This window comes from Corythoichthys intestinalis, chromosome 10 (assembly GCF_030265065.1).
Source record: "Corythoichthys intestinalis isolate RoL2023-P3 chromosome 10, ASM3026506v1, whole genome shotgun sequence".
Lineage (NCBI taxonomy): Eukaryota > Metazoa > Chordata > Actinopteri > Syngnathiformes > Syngnathidae > Corythoichthys > Corythoichthys intestinalis.
The window spans coordinates 12,587,500-12,608,838 of record NC_080404.1 but is presented as its reverse complement, the minus strand read 5'-3'; the positions used below and the strand labels follow the sequence as shown (position 1 = coordinate 12,608,838).

The following is a 21,339-nucleotide window of genomic DNA, read 5'->3' as shown; positions in this document are numbered from 1 at the left end:
TTTTATCATTGCTAGCAATATGTATCGAAAATGACAAATGACATCTGAATGTAACCATACGTTATTTTTATTTTATTTCTATTTTTTTAAGAATGAGAAAAGACATTTACAAACATTTTCAAAAGTAAGACAGTCACAAAATTAAACATGATCATACAGTGTTACAATGAAAAAGGCAAATAAACAGTAGAAAGATAATTCACTGAAAAAGTCCTTTGAATTTTCCTGTATTGAACAAGTTACAAACTACACGAGTCCTCCAAGTCCTATCGGGATTCTTGTCTTATACAAATGCGTTATTACAGTGCCGTGCATCTACATTCATACTTCATAAATTTTACAAACCGAATCCCGTAATTTGCCTGCATTCATCATGACGTCTGTAGATGGTGCTGTTGCAGTGCTCTCATTAGTTGACAGCGAGCATAGTAGAAAGACAGTAGTGGAGAAAAGTGGTCAGCGAGGCATATGTTTGCGGGTGGAACAAGCAACAGCAGCCGTCATGTTTCTTCTCTCCATCCTCCCCTACTGTTGACCGGGACAGCCCCGAGCAGTGGCCCCAGATGTACGGGGATGGAGAGGGCACCGTGTGGGACCGGGTCGGGCGGCCCCACCGGGACTGTATGTGCTACCTTGGACCTCCGACTAACTTGATGCCGATGTAAGCATGTTTGTTTTCTTTCCTAAACGTGAATGATGCTTTCCAAGATGACACTGATTGAATGTACCTGTTGCATGCGTGGATCTGTGACGTGTAGGAGAATGCCCATTTCGTTATTTAAACCATCATACAATATGTATATACAGTTTTGTGTAAAAATTTTTGAAATAAATATTAGATATATACGTGCTAATATAATACACAAATATTAAAGTCCATCTGAAACGTGTGCTTTTTTAAATTCACAATTGGTTTATTCATCAATACTGTACCTATTTTCCTCTTATGTTCTCAAACAAATCAAGTAATTTTGCATTAAAGTGGGATTAATTACAATTAATGTTTTAGTCTTCTGAATACTATTACTTGGACGGATCTGTGTGTTTATCCTGCATGCAAACATTTCCAGCATTATTTTTTCTATACTGCTATTATGTTGCATAACAGCAAGGAACGCACTGCCTTTTCTGAAATTTATAAGGCTTTGCAGCTCATATTGTGGTCATTTTATATGTTAAATGTGTTAGTCTTATGCCACCTGCTGGAAATAAAACCGATCTCACTTATCCACATGTGTGAGCTACTGTGTGCAGTATGAATTGACTAACCTTCATTATAAATGCTCATGAAGCGCAGAGCCATCACAAATATTTATCTGTGTCTCTACAAATCACTTGTGATTGATTCTTAGTTTTCTCCAAGCCCGAAAAGTAAATGCGCAGCCATAGTAGGTCGATGTAATTCTAGCAACACCAGTCACTACCACTTAATGTCTTTCACACAATGGCTGAGCTCAGACATGGCCAGTGAAGGATGATGATATTGTTACTGTACACGAGAGGAGATGTGGGACTTTTGTGCAACATACATTACTAAGCTCCACTCTTGTAACCAGAGACAAACCTTATTTCATCAAGAAGTCATCCAAATATACAATAACTTTTTCTTTTTGTCTTTATCTGACACCGTCATCACTACCACCTCCACCCTTCTGCTCCTTTCTCTTCCCAGCGGGATGCGCAAATCGCCTGAAGTGAGCCCCAGAAGGCTTTCGGATATCAGCCCTCAGCTCAGACAGCTCAAGTATCTTGTGGTGGATGAGGCCATCAAAGAGGACCTCAAGTCTTCCCGTTCAGTTGAGGACATCAACAGTGCATCCATAGAGGAGCGAATATTGCGGATCACTGGATATTATGGCTACCAGCCTTGGAGTGCCAGCTACAAAAGTGAGTCTTGTAGTGTTGCTACCATGCATGTGTATGGAGTGGTTAATATGTCATTAGTTTTGCATGACAATGGGAGGGCCAGAAGCAGATGTTTACGGATGCGGTTAAGTTACTATGAAGATGCTTGTTGTGAGTGGTGGAATCAGGTTGAGAAGTTATTACAGTAAACCCAGAATCGGTCAAAATCTAATATGGAGAGATCCCATTTTTTAAAAAAATGTTTGAACAATTAATGAAAATGCACTTATAGCTATTAAAATTAAAATACACTTAAAAAAAGATATATAGAAAATTGTGTTAGATACTTGCCTTCGAGAAAGGCAAGGTGTGTAGCTCAATTCAACACTGGTAATTCAAATTGCTTTCCATCACATAAAAATCCCAAAATACACAAATAAAACAAAACAAAACAAAACAAAAAACTAAATGAAAAGCAAAAGTCATAAAACTTGAAATTTGAAGTAAATGGGCAATTATGAATATGCTGTGGTAAACAGTAGCGTTTTTAGCCCAAATGTAAAGGAGCTAACGGTTTGACCACACTTCAGAGCTTCAGGTAACTTGTTCATGAAGTGAGGAGTATGGATGTCCCGATCCGATAACGTGATCGAAAATTTTTCAGAGGATAGGGTGAAAAGGGTTGGGTTTTTAACCCTGTAACACCTAGGCCTATTTTGTCCAAATTTGCATGCCTTTTGAAGTTGCCTTTATATCTCAAAGAAAAAAAAAACTTTTTTCAGGACACTATATCCTTCATGTCCAAACGGTTGTTTTCTGAACTGACCAGTTATAGTCAACATTTTGGACCAAAAAAGACAACAGCAAAAAAATTGTCAAAATTTGTTATACTTATGTCCTATTGACAATCAAACATGCTCAACGAAACGTTTTGAAGCGTGATATTATTTATTCAATTTGTTAGGATAAGCATTCAACAGAAATAAATGAGACTGAATGGTTTTATATTTGATAACTGAACACAAGCGCGTATGGTAATAGGTGTTTTTGTCCTTTCTACATACTATGGTCAAAACAGGTTATATACAGGAGACCAAAAGTGCATAATAATGAGTATATGTAGTGGTATGAAAAGGTATCTGAACCTTTAGAATTTCTCATATTTCTGCATAAAATCGCCATCAAATGTGATCTGATCTTTGTCAAAATCACACAGACGTAAAAACAGTGTCTGCTTTAACTAAACCACCCAAACATTTATAGGTTTTCGTATTTTAATGAGGATAGCATGCATACAATGACAGAAGGGGGAAAAATAAGTACGTGAAGCTTCTGCCTAAAGAGACTTGAGCAATTGAAACCAATTTTTACCAAACAATTTAAGTCAGGTGTGTGCCCAGTCACTGGTTTAGAGGTGCCATGTCCACTATAAAACACACACCTGTTAAGAATTGTCTTGATGAGAAGCATTGTCTGATGTGCATCTTGGCTCAGTCAAACGAGCTATCTGAAGACCTGCGATGAAGGATTGTGGATTTGTATAAAGCTAGGAAAGGATACAAAACCATCTTTAAAAGTCTGGGTGTTCATCAATCGACAGTCAGAAAAGTTGTCAACAAATGGAAAGAGTTTGGCACTGTTGCTTCCACAGTGGCCGTCCACCAAAGATGATGCCAAGAGTTCAGCGCAGAATACTCAGAGAGGTAAAAATGAACCCTAGAGTGTCAGCTAAAGACTTACAGAAATCACTGGGCTATTATGCTACCTCAGGGCCTTAACAACTTGCAATCATTTATGAAAGAAAAAGAATTCAAAAGTTTATCAAGATGTTTTGCAGAAAAAACCTGAGGCTGTCTGTCAGTCAGTTGAAGCTAAAAAGAGGATGGATGCTCTAACAAGACAGTGATCCAAAACACAGAAGTAAATCCACTTTAGAATGGTTTGAGACGAACAAAATACATGTTCTGGAGTGGCCAAGTCAAAGTCCAGACTTGAACCCCATTGAGATGCTGTGGCATGAATTAAAGACGGCGATTCATGCCAGACATCCCAGGAATATGACTTAACTAATTAACTACAGCAGTTTTGTAGAGACGAATGGGCCAAGATTAGTCCTGATCGATGTGCCAGACTGATATGCAGCTCCAGAAAGCGTCTGGTTGAAGTTATTGCTGCCAAGTGGGGCGGGGGTGTGTGTGTGTGTGTGTGGTGGTGGTGGTGGTGGGGGGGGGTACAAAATTTTAAATGTGATGGTTCACTTACTTATTTTTCACCCTTGTGTCATTGTTTGCAACCTATCCTCATTAAAATATGAAAACCTACAAATTTTTGGGTGGTTTCAGTTAAAGCAGACACTGTTTTTTCATCTGTGTGATTTTGACAAAGATCAGATCAAATTTGACGGTGATTTTATGCAGAAATGTGAGAAATTCCATAAGGTTCAGATGCTTTTTAATGCCACTGTTTAAAGATATATACTATATATACTAACACAAAAATGGTTTGGAGGATATCTTTTTGTGAGGTTAGGTATTGCACCCATCACCTTATCATCCATTATAAATACAATGAAGTTTCTCCAACACACACATCTATTCACAAATTGAAAAGATTGATTGTGAAAAAAATATAACATTAAAAAAAAGTATTGAAAAAATATTTACAATAAACCAGTTCAGTTCAATTTCTTCAGGCATGACACTCAGTTTCGTTGTGAAACAAGACACAGGGCACAGCTCACATTTCAAGGGGGTGTCATTTCTTCTTCCGCCCTTTGCGTTCTGCTGTCACTCTTCTCACCCGCCGACTCATTTGAAGAAAACAAGGACAAATCTGGCCCATCATCTTCCTCGTGTTGATGAAATAATGCATTTGCTCGCGCTAAATTTAGTTTTTAATTCATCCTGCACGTTTCACAAAGTGGCTCGCTCAATCCAACCTGCCGTCAGTCACTACCTCGTCTCCCTATCTTTAGATGGCGTCTCGCTCGGCAATATATTACAGGTTTTTGGATGATTTCCTTCCTTTGTGAACTCACAATGGCTCCTGGGATATTTAGTTTTTTGTGGTGCTTTCTGTTTTGAAAAAGGACAAGAAATGATAGACATATGGAAATAAACATGCGGTCCATGCAACGTTTTAATGTTTATTTATGAGGGCAATAAAACTAAACAACTAAAATAACTAAAACATCTAAAATAAACAACTAAAATAAAACTATACAACTCAAATGACATTATTTCTCGTTTTACTAGGTCAATTGACTTTGAGTAAAAACGAGAGTGAACCTCAACTTTCGCACATTCAAACGAGACCAACCAGTGGCACGTGGGTGATGTAATTACTGCTTGACGAGGTTTCATAGATGATATGCGTGAACGTGTCACTGCCGACACGTCCGGTGTTAAAGAGTTAATTAAAAATATATATTTATGTTTCTCTGCCTCATGCTCATACAGCCTCCTCCCCCCTGCTGCTTTTCTTGGTCAGGAGTGCCCGAGTTAGTTATTTAAAGTTAACTATCATTGACAGGTTTGTAGCTTTGATCTTGCCAGAGAGTCTTGGTAGCTCTATCATCAAAGGGCCGAAAGTGTCAATCATCGTTTAGCTTGGTAAACATTAGCGGTAGTGTGCTGTGGCAATTCATTGTGTAAGTGAGAGGCTGTTCTCAGCAGCACGAGAAGATGTCAGTTGACTCACTCAATGAAGCATTTAATAAAGAGAAGCCTTTTTCTTCTTTATTTTTGTTTAAAATAATTCACATTATTAATGCGACACGGTGGGAAGATAACAAGTTTTTTTTAAAAATTGTTTTGTTTTTGAACAACACTTTTTTTTGTACCGGGCGGGACTTAGTATTGGCAGATTCTCAAAATCAGGTGACTCGGACTCGGGTGCAAAAAATATTCGATCGGGACATCCCTAGTAGGGGTGTGCCATCTTAGGCAGCCTACGATTCGATTTTACGATTCAGTGTGCTATGATTCGAATATTGAATGATGATCACGGTATTGATGATGATCGCGATTATCGCGATTATCGATGCATCATACATTACTAATTAATAAAGTAGCCAAACAAATATATGCCCATTATTTATTTAAAATATATTTAAATTATGATTCAACAGGACTGACAAACTGCTTTTTTTTTTTATTTACAAGAAACTGTAAGAACATCAACCATTTTAAAGGCAGTAATTATTTTTCAACATGCTTATACAACACACAGCTGACCTTGAGATGCTCTTTTTCACAAGAAGGTGCAAAAACATTTCTGTACTATTTCGCATGTTAGTAGTGTTACCGCTGTACCTGGTGTTAAACGTTCTGCATCTGGAATAACTTTTGTACACCACCAAACAATGCACAACTTAACATGGAAATACATGTTAGCGAAGTCGCTAATTAGCATAGCGCTTGGTGCTAACTAGTAACATCTTAAAAACAACAATAAAAGCTAAACGGTACAAGAGGGTTCGTGTACTCATCTCTGATGGACGGACATGGGACTTAGCAAAACACTAGGGACTTTTTCCAATTAACACAATTTGAACCTACTGCTGGATAACTGTAAGACAAGGAGCAACGAACTATCTCCCTTTCCCTCTCGCTCTAAAAAATAACTTGCGCACAGAGGAGGACCCAAAGCGCGACCGCCGGGTCCCTGCCTGTCTCATACACAAATTTATTTTTGAGTCTTTTGAAATATAATCTAGTAATCGATTTTTTTGGCACTCCGTTAATCCCTAGTGAGGAGCTGAGTAACTGAATACTGCCTCAACCTGCTTGATTCTTGCTCTTGGAACACACAGCAGGCCGGTTCCAGACAAGTTTAGGGGTTTAGATATTTCGTAAGGGTAAAACAAATCAAGCATATATTTTGGTCCAAGGCCCTTAAGTATTTTGTAGACCAGGAGCAGTATTTTATAGTCTATCCTTTGATTTACAGGAAGGCAAATCTGGTTGTTGGGCAAACCTATTCTTTCTTGAATTAGTTTTTTTTTTTAAATTAACCAAATAACTATTTTCAAGTAATGCCAGTTGTAGTTGCTATATAAAACAATTAGACAGTAATGTCAAATCTTTTGATGCAACTCAGAAGAATGATTTTTGAAAGCGTTGTTGCTCTATGTAGGTGCTGCTAGCAGAGCAAGTGTTTGCTTCTCTGATGCTTACAGCGTCAGACAGTTGAAACGTTCCTTTGAGCTGTTGATTCTTTGAAGAATTTTTTTCAACGCAGCTTTTATCTCCACTCTTGTTTTTAATCTCTGTATCGCTTCAAAAGATTTGCATCATTTTGGGCGGTCTCCCACTCCATCCCTTTGGGTTTGTCTAGAGATGATTTGGTTGGTAAGGCGGCACCTTGCTTACTTTGTGGCAACATCACAGCTAAATACGGTTAAATATCACGGCGCTCATGTGAGTACAGTCATTAGTGATCCAGATTACAGATTACTTCATACAGGTAGGGAGACCAGCAATACGAAATAGCCTACTGCAGGGGTTCCCAACCTATTCCACTAAGGCACACTGTGGGTGCAGGATTTCATTCTTACCAAACAAGATGACAACACTTTTTCCCCAATCTGGTGTTTTACAAGTGCAATCAGTTGATTGCAGTCAGGTGTGGCTTGTTTTAGCAGAAGCCTCATTGGTTCAACTGTCTCTGCTGGATCGGCTGGAACAAAAACCAGGACCCACAGTGTGCCTTGAGGACTGGGTTGAAAACCCCTGGCCTACTGTATAGTATAGTGATTCATTGTACACTGACTGAGAATATAAAGCCGGTGACTGCTTTAGTGGTCCGCCAGGCAACTTGTTATGTTTGGATTGTGTGCTGTTCCTGTACAGAAACTTGGTATACACTAAATAAGCAGGAGTGTTATGATGTTACAATAACAATAATGTATGATTTAACAATAATGCTCTTTGTGTTTACCATGTACAGCACACACACACTGTCTTCCTTTATTGGGTCTAACGTCTGACCATTAGTTAACAAATGCATCTGTACCACTGCGAATTTGTTTTCACCCCAATGACATACAAGCAAATTAAACTAGACAATTGGGGGGCCTGGGAGCAAAAAAAGCAATAATAAAAGACAGCTACTTTATTTCTTCCTGTTACTTTCCTTACTGTATTTGTAAGCACAATTCATGAACCTTTTTACAGAAGGGGAATGTTTGATAATTACATTAATGGAATGTGTCACTCATGAAATTGAGCCATTATTTATTTTATTTTGTTCTACCTTGTTTTTCCAGTGTGAGGAGTAAATGGTCTTGACATGGTGAATGGTTGATTAAGTTCCATCATTAAACACCGCCCCCTGGAACTACTATCAACGCTGCTGTTTAAAAAGACAACATCTCTTTTTATCTCCGCAGGCTGTGGTTATTTCATTTATCCAATACAGGTAGTCCCAGGATTACAAACGTGTTCCATTCCTACACTGGCGACGTAAACCAAATGTCTGCGTAAGTCGGAAATAACCCTTTAAGCATAAGCAGGGTTTGGGGGGGGGGGGGGGGGGTGCTAGACGGGGGGCTGCCCCCCCACCCCCGTGGCGAAAAAGTGTCACTGCATGTAATTGACTTTCCTATACATGATTTTAAAATTAAGAATTTTCTATAAGATTTTTAAAGCAATAAAATAAACAACAAAATGAATGAAATGAACAAAAAAAGATATTTTTATAATGGGTTGAAATAATTTTTCGAACAGATCATGTGACTATCACCTTAGACTGTCATTTGCTTTGCTTAGCCTAAACCACCCGAGGACCGAAGAGACAAGATCATTTTTTTCAAACCTAAGTTTTCAAAAGCGACAACAACAACTGAGCAAGAACCAAAGATTGAAAATGTGGGCCATAAAATGTCAGAGCCCACCGTCAAAATGGTGTGTGGAGTTTCAATTTGCCCCACTAAAGATGCTAATTTCACAACCGAGGCACCCCTGGTGTCTTGCCAATGTAGTTACCCCCGTCAAAAATTATGTCCCCTAGCCGCGGGAGCTCACACACGCACATTAGTTATGAGTTATGTCGACTTGAACAATTAATTGAAGCCAGAAAAGAACCACAGTGATATATGTTGGATATCAACGTTTGTTAAACTGGAGAAACTCCATACAGGACTTGAATTACGGTAATAACAGTCATAGGTCATCCTATGAGTAAAACAGTGTAACATTTACCATATATGTTTTGTTATTCAACAGAAACAAAAGTTTTTTTTTTTTTGTTTTTGTTTTTTATGGAGGGGCTATGTTTTAAAAACTCGTAGATAACTACATCACCAAAACATGGAAATCAAGAAAATCAGTGCAGCGCAGTGGCCCTGCCCAGGGGATACAATTGTGGTAACTACATTAACACAACACCAGCGGGCGTACCATATTCAATGGATGACGATCTTAGCGAAAAGTATAGCCTAAGCAGCCTGATTTAGAATTCCCCTCGAGAATGATGGGAAACAAAATACACTCATTTTTAACTTACTATTATAAATATTCTTGTAAGTCAATTATATTTCTGACACTGCATTTCGGGGTCATTAACATGCTTTGCCCCCCCTGCACCAAAAAGTCAAATTCCGCCTATGCCTTTAAGTACCCGTAAAACTCAAAATAACTATCCAAAAACATGTATTGTACATCATATTTATAAAACAAAGTTAAAAAATAAAATACTGTACTTACCAGCAATGCTAATGATGGTGAAAAAGGTACACTGAGTATGCTGGGTTGCTCACAAGTGGAGACACAAGAGTTTGTGACACCGTTGCTTGCTGCATCGGACTCTACTTCCTTAGTAGAAAACAAAAAGTGACCTGATTGGGTGTGCACTCACTGTAATTAAACTTAAAAATGTTACCATTTTAATTTAACTTGTAAACAAATAAATAATATTAACAATATAGTCCTAATAATTGCAAAATGATAACAGGAAAACAAAAACAGTGCACGCAAAAAAAAAAATAAATAAATAAAAATTGCGCATCCTGTAAATTTTCAATTAAGCTTAGTGAGGTAACAGCTCCTTTTATTGGTGAAACAGATATTTGCAGAGAAACATGACATCTGTTACACTGAGAAAAGTACAGAGTTCAAACAAACACTCTACACGGTTATGCTTCTGAAGCATAAAGGCCGAGTTATGCTTCTGCGCCGTCAAGGCAGAAGCCGATTTATGACCCTCCGCAGTAGCCTGAAGTGCACCTCCACAGAATTCAGACTGGGCGTCACGTCAACGCGTGGTGACGCAAATGCACTGTGATTGGTCCGCTCAGACTATTGTTTCCGGTTCAGCGCGAAATCACTGGCATTTTCAAACATGGTTGTGCTACACGCTAAAATGGACCAAGCCGACGAGAGTATCATTGAAGAGGTCCGCAAGTACGACAACCTCTACAATGTCTCGTCAAGACATTATAAAGATTGACAAATAACAAGCATTTCTTGGAAGGAGATTGCTGAAAATGCAGAGCTGGAGGTCAGTGATTGCATAAAAAAATGGAAGAACCTCCGAGACAAGTATGTGTGTGTTTGGAAGCGAATGGCCACTCGAAGCGGTGACATAGTCGGCCAAAAACTGCCAGCTTTTAATTTCTTTATGACCTATTTTTGGTTGGTGCACTTTATCATTTATTGTGTGCATATGTTTGCTGTGAGTCTGTGACCTATTTACATTTTACACTTCAAGTATATGAAGAATAAAGCAGAGGTTTAGTGTCAAAAGAGTTGTTTTGATGTTAAAATTTCAACTACAGGCAGTTCACACACTTCATAAATCAATACTAACTGAGAATGCCTCGGTGCTTTTATGATAATGTGTTTACCATCAAGGCTTCCAACGCAGTGTGGGAAGTTCCATAGCCGCCAGAAATCTGCTATGGCTTCCCACTGGCTGGTTGTAGGACATGGAAAAGAAATCGGACAAAACGCTGGACACATTGCTCGACGCCAGTTTGTAGCTGGCTGCCACCCGATGCTAGAATTGGTAATGTGACTGCCAGTCACTGTGCAGCATCAACAGTCAGACAGACCACCTCCACAACCGTGTTCTGCATCGCCTGTGGCTCAACATTTGTATTGTAATAGCCACGGATGGGGGAAAGAAGGAGAAGTGTCGATGATGATTTTCCCCGCTTTATTGTGACAACAATAAAATAAACAAATAACATAATACTAGTGGGCTGCTGCAACATGCGACTGCTAACTTTCGCTTTCTCCCCTTCTTTCCACTCTCTATCCACTAAAGCTCCGCTCCCCAGTCTGATCGCCTCTTAAAGGACCCCCGCATAGTTACGGACATTACAGTATAATCAACATTTGTTGTTCAACGTTAATGAGCTGAAGATCCACATTTAAGCATTCCATCTCCCTTGGCATTGTTGTGTAACCGGAAGAAAACTAGAGGAGGTCGACAAGAGTCCCCCCAATCCGTTCAAACACAACGCCACACCTCTCTAGTGGCTTGGCGGCAAATTACAGAGCAACGCGCTCCCTTGCCGCAGAACTATCGAATGCTCATTGACGCCATAGGGTCTACATCGTTGCTACGCCATCACCGCAACGCAGAAGAATAACTAAGGCTCAACTCTGCCTTTATGCGACTTAAAAAAAAAAAAAAAACGACTGTGGACAAAATGGCAGAAGAGACTGGCATCGTAACGCCGAAAACACGTACAGTGGGGCAAATAAGTATTTAGTCAACCACTAATTGTGCAAGTTCTCCTACTTGAAAATATTGGAGAGGCCTGTAATTCTCAACATGGGTAAACCTCAACCATGAGAGACAGAATGTGGGGAAAAAAAACAGAAAAGCACATTGTTTGATTTTTAAAGAATTTATTTGCAAATCATGGTGGAAAATAAGTATTTGGTCATTAACAAAAGTTCATCTCAACACTTTGTTATGTACCCTTTGTTGGAAATAACGGAGGCCAAACATTTTCTGTAACTCTCCACAAGCTTTTCACACACTGTTGCTGGTATTTTGGCCCATTCCTCCACACAGATCTCCTCTAAAGCAATGATGTTTTGGGGCTGTCGTTGGGCAACACGGACTTTCAACTCCCTCCACAGATTTTCTATGGGGTTGAGATCTTGAGACTGGCTAGGCCACTCCAGGACCTTGAAATGCTTCTTACGAAGCCACTCCTTTGTTGCCCTGGCTGTGTGTTTGGGATCATTTGCCACGTTTACATGGAGCCAAATATTCCAATTACAATCGGAATATTTGTTCAAACCGAATAAATGTGTTCCATATAAACACCTCATTCGGAATGAACAGGCCCAAAACCCTAACCCTAAACCCTAACCCTAACCCCTCACAGGGGTGGAATATTCCTTTTCCCAAACCGATTAGAAGTAAAATTATATCATGTAAACAGGGAAGTGGAATGGTGTCTGGTTGCGTTCTTTCTGCACATGCTCCGTACTGACGTGGCGACGTCATTTTGTGACGTAAGTAACGTCACTTGCAACATGGCTTCCAAGCACAGCGCACCTAATTGGAGTCCGGCGGAAAGATTGTATTTAATTCAAACTTTAAAAGAATTGAATGTAATTGCTCGCTTAGACGGGCGTAAAACGAGGAACAGTGAACTATTTAAAAAAGTTCACGAGAGGTTACACGAAGCCGGAATAGACCGGAGCGTTGACCAGATTAGAAACCGGTGGAAAACCGCGCGGGTGCCGGTCCGGGGCCGCGGCCCTTCCCCAGCCGGCCGGGGTGGGGTGGGGTGGAGTTGGGGTGGGGGCCGGGGGGTGCATGCGGCAGCCATGGTTCCCTCCCAGGTCCGCCCGGCCGGAGCCGCGTCTCCCTGTACCGGGTGCCGGGGAGGTGCCCTCTGGTGTCATGCCGTGCGCCCCTCATGGCCCGGGGGTGGGTTGTGGGGGGCGCGCTTCCGTCCCCTTGGTCTGCTTCCGGCCCTGTCCGCCTCCCTGGGCCGCGGCGGCCGCTGCTGCCCCCCGGCCGGCGGGGTCGTTGGCGGGGCCTCTTGGGGCACGCGGGGCCTTGGGTGAGGCTTGCTGTCCCTTGCCGGTGGGGTGGACCTCCCCTGGTCGCCGGCGCTTGGTGTGGCGCCTGCTCGGAGTGCGGGGTGGGTGCTCGGTGGGTGCTCGGTGGGTGGGAGGGGGGTGGGCGGTCGCGGAGGCGCCGTGGGTGGTCTGGGGCGGAGATTGATCGGGGCCCTGACGCCTCTTCCGCCCTGCGGCCGGTGGTTCTGGTGGACGGGGCCACGCCCGCGAGAGCCTGCCTCTTAACTCACGCACTTCTCACTTTGGCACTGTAAATATTTTTCACCCTGGCACTTACATGCTCATACATTTCTCCGGGGAGAGTTGGGACGGGGCTTTACAGTCCCGGCCCGGCTCCCCCCTGTTTTTAATGCACCACACACCAAAGTTGTGGGATGGTTGGGACCTGTTGGGGGTGGGGGCACCTCACGGCTGCCTCCTCACCACAGGCCCCGCCATCTCTGCACCTTTTTTAAATGCACCACACATCATCATACTCCACAGGAGGGCTCTGGCAAAGGGCAGTGGGACGGGCGGCTGGGCAGAAGCTCCATGCTGCGGTCCCACTGCCCCAAGCCAAGCTCTCCTGTTTTAATGCATACATTGCACTACCCTCCCCTCACACCCCCATCACGGTGCTGGGTGATGGCTGCCAGTCGGGAACCTGGCAGCCACAGTAATAGGGTGGTAGGTGGGTCCCACACTTTTTCTATATGGCGTGGCTCCTGGGGTGTGGCCTCCCCTCTGCCTCGGCTGCCGGCCGCGGGAGTAGGTTGGGGGGTCGGGTCTCCGATCTTGCATCGCCCCGTGGCAGTTCCTGGGCATTCTCCTGCCTCCGCCTTCCCCTCTCTTCTCTGGCTGGGCATCCGCCCTGCGCTCCGTCACGGGTCGCTGGCTGGGCGCCGGTGTATCGGCGGGGTGTCGCCTGCACCGGCGGGGGACCCTGCCTTGCCTGGGGCTTGGTGGGCCGCTGGGGGTCCCATGGCGTGTCGTGCCGGCTGGGGGGCTGTGGCTGTGGCTCGTGGCCCGGGTGGGCGGGTGGGGGTGGGTGTAGGCGTGGGGTTGGTGATGCGTCCCCTCTTGCCATCCCTGAAGGCCGGTTGATGGGTGCGCGGGTGGCCCGGGGGGCCGCCCTGGGTCCCGGAGGGGGGACGATGGCTCCTTTGCTGGGCTGCAGGAGGAGGGATGGGCTGCGCATGGCCCCCCGGCCCCCATAAATAAAGGTAGTCACATGTAAACGCTGGATCGGAATAGATGAAGTGACATGTAAACAGCTGATCTGAAATTTCCATTCGGAATGAGTTGAATCGGTATGAATAAAAGTCAGCATGTAAACGTGGCTATTGTCATGCTGTCATTGTCAGTCTACTCCAGAAACATGAATCCCAGCATGGCCCTGTGGTCGACGAGTTTGTTAGTTGGTGTGATAGATCTTTTCTCCACCTTAACACCTCTAAAACTAAAGATATGTTGGTAGATTTTAGGAAAAAACAACCTGCTCCTCCTCAACCCACTTGTACAAAAGGTAGCAGTATCGAGGCGGTGGATCAGTATAAATACTTGGGTACTGTGATAGACAGTAAACGCCAATTTGATGCAAATACAGGGTCTATCTGCAAAAAGGGCCAACAACGATTGTACTTCCTAAGGAAGCTTAACTCTTTTAATGTTGATAAGGCTATCTTGTCCATGTGTTATAAATATTTTATTGAATTGGTTCTTTCTTTTGCTTTTATTGCTTGGTATGGAGGAATTAGCCTGAAGGAGAAAAATAACATCAACCATCTTGTTAAGGTCGCTAGTAAGATAATAGGCTGTCCACAGGTCTCCTTAACAGATATTTATGAGAGGCAGGTCATGAGGAAGGCAAAACACATACTGAATTGTGTACAACATCCCCTTCATTGCTCGTTTGAGGTCCTCCCTTCAGGCAGGAGATTCAGAGTCCCTTGTTTTAAGTTAAATAGGACAAAGAACTCCTTCCTACCCAGTGCAATTAGTTTGCTAAATTTGCACAATTCTTGCACTTAGATGCAAAACTGTCTATAGCATTTTAAATTTGTAGTCTGTGTTATTTCATTGTATGTGTATGAGTTGTTGTGTTATATGTTATCTGTATGCTTACCTGCTGTAAGACAAGTTTCCCCTTCCTAAGGGGACAATAAACTTAAACTGAACTGAACTGAAAGACCCAGCCACGTCTTATCTTCAATGCCCTTGCTGATGGAAGGAGATTTTCACTCAAAATCTCTCGATACATTGCTTGTTTGTAGGTGACCAAATACTTATTTTCCACTCTAATTTGGCAGTAAATTCTTTAAAAATCAAAAAAGGAGATTTTCTGTTTTTTTCCCCACATTCTGTCTCTCATGGTTGAGGTTTACCCATATTGGCAATTACAGGCCTCTCTAATTTTTTCAAGTTCCAGAACTTGCACAATTGGTGGTTGACTAAATGCTTATTTGCCCCATTGTAAGTCAGATACGTCGTAACCCTGGGACTACGTGTATCAAAAAGGTTATTTGGACAAGATGCCAGCATAACTCAGGCGCAACTTGGCCTTTACGCGACTTAAAAAAACAAACAAACAAACAAACAACCAAACCAAAAAAACGACTGGCAAAAAAATGGCAGACGACACTGGCGTTGTAGAATCGAAATCACGTAAGTCAGGTACGTCGTAACCCCGGGACTACCTGTACAATAAAGGTTATTTAGACAAGATGCTGTATTTACAGTAATAATGTTTTTCATAATGTATATACTTATAAGAGGAAATCATACTTGAGATCCCAATTCTGTATAGGCTATAATAGTATTAAATAAATTGTTTGAACAATTTTTTATTGGATCATTTTTTTAATGCTCACATTTTGATTAAACGCACACACGAAATAATAGCTGACAACAAGCTAATGTATTGAGAGACTCAGTTTGGAAGACATTTTGAACAATGTGGGTGGTACAGTTGTGTAATTTATTTGCCAACCTGTTTACTGTTAAAAAAGAGAAAGTGGCATATTGTGACCCTGCACACGCACACACAGGTTTAAACCAGACTAGTGCACTGCTGGTATGAAAGCACCAAATAAGCACGATGAACGCTGCTCATTTTTAAAGTGCTAGTGAGTCATTTTCCCTCAAGTAGAAATTAAGCAAACTCCGAGTGACTCGTTTTACTCTCCCACTTAACGGTATGAGAGGTTGATTCAGCCAAAGCATCAACCAATACTCACATTGATGCACCAGGCAGCAAAACATGGCCGCTGTTTTTTTGAGTGTCTCTTGCATTAGCTGTCAAAGCAAAGGTCAGAGAAGAAATGTTACTCCTATTTTCTTCCCTTCCAAATGTTTTTGTTAAATCGAAAAAGAAACAAATGCCACAATATCACATTTGACGTTAATATACCAAAATGACATCAGAAGATCTTTAATAACAGAACACCTGTTGTCGAATTAACTTGTGGCATCCTCATCCATTTTGGAGAAGAGAAATCATTGCTGTAAATCATCAGGAGACAAATGAATGTCATTATGCAATTTTAGGTTCATTTAATTATGTTAGTGAAACAAACGCCCCCCCCGTCTTATAGGATTGTCTTTTTAAGGCAAGCAGTTTTGATTTGTATATCTTCTACTGCTCATTTGTGCTTGGTTCAGAGATTTCTAGCCCTTTGAAACAAAATTGGCTTTTTGCGGAGACCAAACTTTGCATGTGCACTAAGTTTTGTACAGTATATGCTCATGCTTGGCGACGTTTGAATTAGAAATGTGAAGCAAACCAGATTTATATGAAAATCATCTGGATGGAAGAGGCTGGGGTACTTGTTGCCATGGTAGCCAGATTACGGGAAAAATAATGGTGTTGTCTTCCCCAAACCTGCAGTTTAAGCCTCATTTGGTACTGTGTAGACAGTATGCATGTTAAAAAGAACAAAAAAAAAATCTATGAAGCAGCCTCCAGCTGTCCTATAAATGAATAAAATATGCAGTATAGAAAAGGAATGAATGGTTTCTTCCTTATTACATCAAGGTGTCCCTACAGGGGTGTCCCCTGAGAAGCAGCACTTTTTATAATTCACTGTAACAAAGCTACTTACCCCTCTGGTCCAAATGTTCAGGTTGACGAGGCATGAAATGAGGTTGGCCTCTAATTTCAGCTCAGCATTTGGACCCAGGTAGCACAAGCAGGTTGCAGAGTTTATATGGTCATTTACACCTGACTGTGACAACCCTGCCAAGGCAGCACTGACTAGGACTGACAGTTGGAACATGCTCTTGTAATTTAGCCACGAGCCGATAGAGAAAAAAATATGGTGTTATGATATTTTCCCATGGGAATTTAGGAAAAAATTCTATTTAGAGCATACATGGTTTTTACAATTAGGCTGTCTTCAAACAAGATGAACACTTGTAAGAATGTACAGACACCCACAGGGATGCCAAAGTGATGTGTAAGACATATGATACTTTATTCAGGACACTTTTTTCCAAACCCGCGACTGTCCAGCCGACCACCCGAAGGGCACTTTGCTCAGCATGCTCGCTGTCAAAAGTCGACCTCCTCGCCTGGTTCTCTATCAACTTTTTCCGCCCTCCTGTTCGTCTCTTCTGGACATCTTTAATACGATAATTACACCCATCCTGGACGCACTGTGTAAGTTTGTTTGTGTCAAGTAACTGAATTTTTACTAGTAGAAAAAAGGACTAACCATTTTTAAACCATGAAGTGCTCACGAAAGCTTGCCTCTTGACTGCAAAACGCCTCTCTGCGCACATGCATGCATGGAACCCCGCTGAAGCAGGAGTGTCAAGTGATTTTGTTTTTGTATAATTTTGAAATATCTAACCTTGGTGTCATTGAAAAACAATTGTAGTCTGTGTCTTTGCGATGTTTCAAAGTCGCCACACGCGTTCCAAATGCTCATGAGCTTCCCACCGGCAAGCTCCACCATCTCGTTCTCCCCCCGCGATCTGTTTTCTCCCTGCGTTTGGGTATCACTCAACATTTTTGTACGTTCACAGTTTATTGTCAGTATCTCAGCCCGTTTCGTTGAGAGTTAGCAGGAGAATGAATATTTGGTTTTAACTCGGCTGTGAAGTGTCACAATACTTTTTCCTGACACCACGAGACAGGATTGTAGCTGTTGAGTAGGGCTGCAACTAACGATTATTTTTGTAATCGATTACTCGGACAATTAATTAAACGATTATTCGATTAATCAGATAAATGTCACTTTTTTCAATTACCTTCACAGTATAGCTTGAAGTTGTTTTAGGCATGTTGCATTTTTTTTTTTGTAAACTTTGTTTATTGGTCACAAGTCTCATGACTACCCCCAAAAGAAAAAAAAAAAACCTCAACCCCCCCAATAACCACGGCACATATCTCCAGAAAACTATATGTTTATTGCTCCCTTTTAAAAGGGAAAAGGGCACTGATCAAGAAAAACTTTATGCATATGGCGGAAAAAACAGACAAGACTGAAAAAGCAGTTTTTGCTCTTGCACTCCTCTTTAAAAGAAACTGCTGTATTTTAAGCCAAAACAACTGTTGTGTTTGATAGAAAAATATGTCTATATGCTGCCATAGCAGATTCATGGTGCATGAAGCGCCCAATCTAGTTTTAATTTGTCCGTTTTACCCTGAAAACCCTCGTTTACAGACGTCGCGCAACCACTTTTTTTTCAACCCAGCCATAAAAGGAAGGTAATTACTTGTATTTATTATTCAAAATGTCTGTCGTTTTTAGCTTAGAATCATTCATTGATGTCTCAAATTTTGTTTAGAAAAAAAAACACTTAAAAAAATATTCACTCACATATTTTAAACTTTTAAACAGATTACGTGACAATGAAAAAAATGGCGTCTGTAAAAATGTCACGGATATCTACCTCATAACTATCGCTTATTTGTATTTTTTTGTTACTGTGGCATTTGCTCCGATATGTTAGATGATAAATAATTGATCCAAGCAAAAAAAAAAAAGTTGAAAAAAAAACGTTTAAAATGGTAAATATATGAAAAAGAAAATCTCGACTACTCCTTGATGTCTGCGATTTCTGCATTGCGACCCTTATTATATTACCATGTTTCACCCATAAAATCCCCCAAAATTCCAGCTGTGGCCATTCACAGCTGTGTCTTGACACTCATTGATACATGCTATACGGAGTTTTTGGATCGAGACAAAGTAAGAACGCGATAATATCTCGTTAAAGGCATGGCGTCTGTAATTCTGTTCTTGCGTGCTCTCACCTCCAGATAGGGTTTTGCTGTTTAAATTTTTTAAAAAAATTTTTAAATGCCCTCCTGCTCAAAATGTTTCTTTCCCCAGAAAATTGAGATTTTAAGCTTTCCAATGATGTATCACACATGCATATCAGACAGTTTTGAAAGTTGGCTAAATTGGGGGTCTCGGAGCAGAACTTCAAGTCACCTGAGTGCTTTCCGCCACATTTATTTGGTCATTTCCCAGGCAAAGTTCAGACATCTACACAAAGACGGCATTCTGTGCTTTTAACATATAGCAAAAAAATGGTTCCAGACATCCTCAAAGGACTCAGCCAATCCACAGAGTGTCAATCTATTTTTTTTCCAGTTTGAGAAAATATAACATCTCTTTGATCCAATAAGCTTGTGTAGGTGGGACTGGAGACTTCCATCTCAAAAGAATTAGCCTCCTAGCCAGCAAGGTTGAAAATTCTATAAGATCTCCATTCTGAGAAGGTAGAAAACGTGCTGCTGGAACCACACCAAACAGACGAGTCAAAGCATTTGGAGCAATATCTATCCCAGTGATCTTTGATAAGACAGCAACAATGTCGGACCGATATGCAGTTAGAGAATGACATAACCAAAACATGGAATGTATTACAATTGAGTTCCTTATCCCCAATTGTAAAAACATAATTATCTGCTGTGTCTACCGAGCCCCTGATTCAAATGTCCAGTTTACTGAGTATATGGAAAAGACACTGTTTAAAATGAACAATAAGCTTGTCTTTTGTTGTGGAGACATTAATCTTGGGATAAAATATGTACAACATATTTGATTTTCCTCATGTCTGATGAAACTGTTACAGTGATCTTTGTGTGCGCAAATTGTTGCCACCATGTACACCTTTAAAGAGACTTAAAAGAAAAGCAGTTTGAGTCGCTACTCACACCAGCTGTGATAACACATAATCACTTTTGCCACACACATAGCCAAAACAAAATGTTCCCACAGCAAATAGATGCTAGATTGTCAGGGACATGACAAAGCCATAACATTGTACACCCTAAACTTCAGACCACAAATCTTGTGCAAGAGACTACTGTGTCAACAACCGCAATCGAGCTGCTTGACTGGACGCTGAGTTATTGTAAACCCAGATTGTTGATAGTGTTATTGTACAGTTTGTGCCATATGATGAATGTAACTGTACCATGTCTGATTGTGCGTCTTTAGGTGTATGGGGGACGGGAAACTGATAAGCATATGCTTCCTCCCGTCTGCCTTTGTCTTCTTCTTCAGTTCCTTCCTTCGGGCAAATCACATCGCATTTGTAATTGTCAATTATTGTCAATGACATCGATGATGATGACAATAAATATTTCATTCATTCATTCATTCATTCATTCATTCATTCATTCATTCATTCATTGATTCATTCATTCATGTGTACATAACTGGCCGCAGCCTGCCATCTATCATAAGTGAAGGAGGCTGCGTCATATAATTTGCCCAGCCTAGCTTTGGTATAATTTGCTCTGTGTAGAATCCTACACTGAGTAAAACTGTGTTTAGCACAAATTGAGGATTTGTGTGTCCTAAGCAAGATTTCTTTCCAGACTTCTAAGGTACACTCATTTCCAAACCCAACTCCCATACCGCCTTAAGGTTGTTTAAAGTGGAATCTTAGCCGATTTTGTAAATGTTTGAATAAACTGTAGTTATTGCACCCTTTACCGATGGCAAAGGTTTTAAAAAGGTATCTAAAACAGAGGCAGCAGGGAGTGTCGGGAATGTTGTATAACAATGAAGACTGGAGTGGATGACTATTTTCTTCAAAATAATATTTTATAAGTTCCCCGAGACTGTAGGGTTTTAAGTACCGGTACATAAAACTTATTAAAGTTTTTAATATAAGTTCCGAGTATAAAACCTAAAAATAATTTCTCAGTACAGGTAGTCTCTGGGTTACAATGGACCGTCGTAGTCTCGTCGTTTTTTTTTTTTTTTTTTAAATGTTGACTTTTGTTTTGTGATGCATGCTTTTATTTTGGCGCAGGAAGTGTCGAACAGGAAGCGAGCGCTTGTACAGACACGCACACACAGAGCAGCTGAGTGACAGCCTACGCGCACATTTATTGCTTGTGAAGCATCCAGAGGCAACGGCTGTATTTAACCCCTTTTGTACAGTTTATTGTGCGTTTTCAATTGTGGTCGAATGCTTGGAGCGAGTTTATGTGATTGTT

The 21,339-nt window shown here is 41.2% G+C and overlaps 1 protein-coding gene across 2 annotated transcripts in view; it reads left to right on the top strand.

The window, feature by feature from the left end:
* Window positions 1-510: 510 nt before the first annotated feature.
* slc35f3b (solute carrier family 35 member F3b) overlaps window positions 511-21,339 on the top strand; it is a 156,434-nt gene continuing 135,605 nt past the window's right edge. For both annotated transcript variants that reach the window (XM_057848182.1, XM_057848181.1), the window contains exons 1-2: window positions 511-661; window positions 1,673-1,887. In XM_057848182.1, the coding sequence (XP_057704165.1) occupies window positions 564-661; window positions 1,673-1,887 (313 nt within the window). In that variant the 5' untranslated portion in view covers window positions 511-563. The remainder of the gene's footprint in view (window positions 662-1,672; window positions 1,888-21,339) is intronic.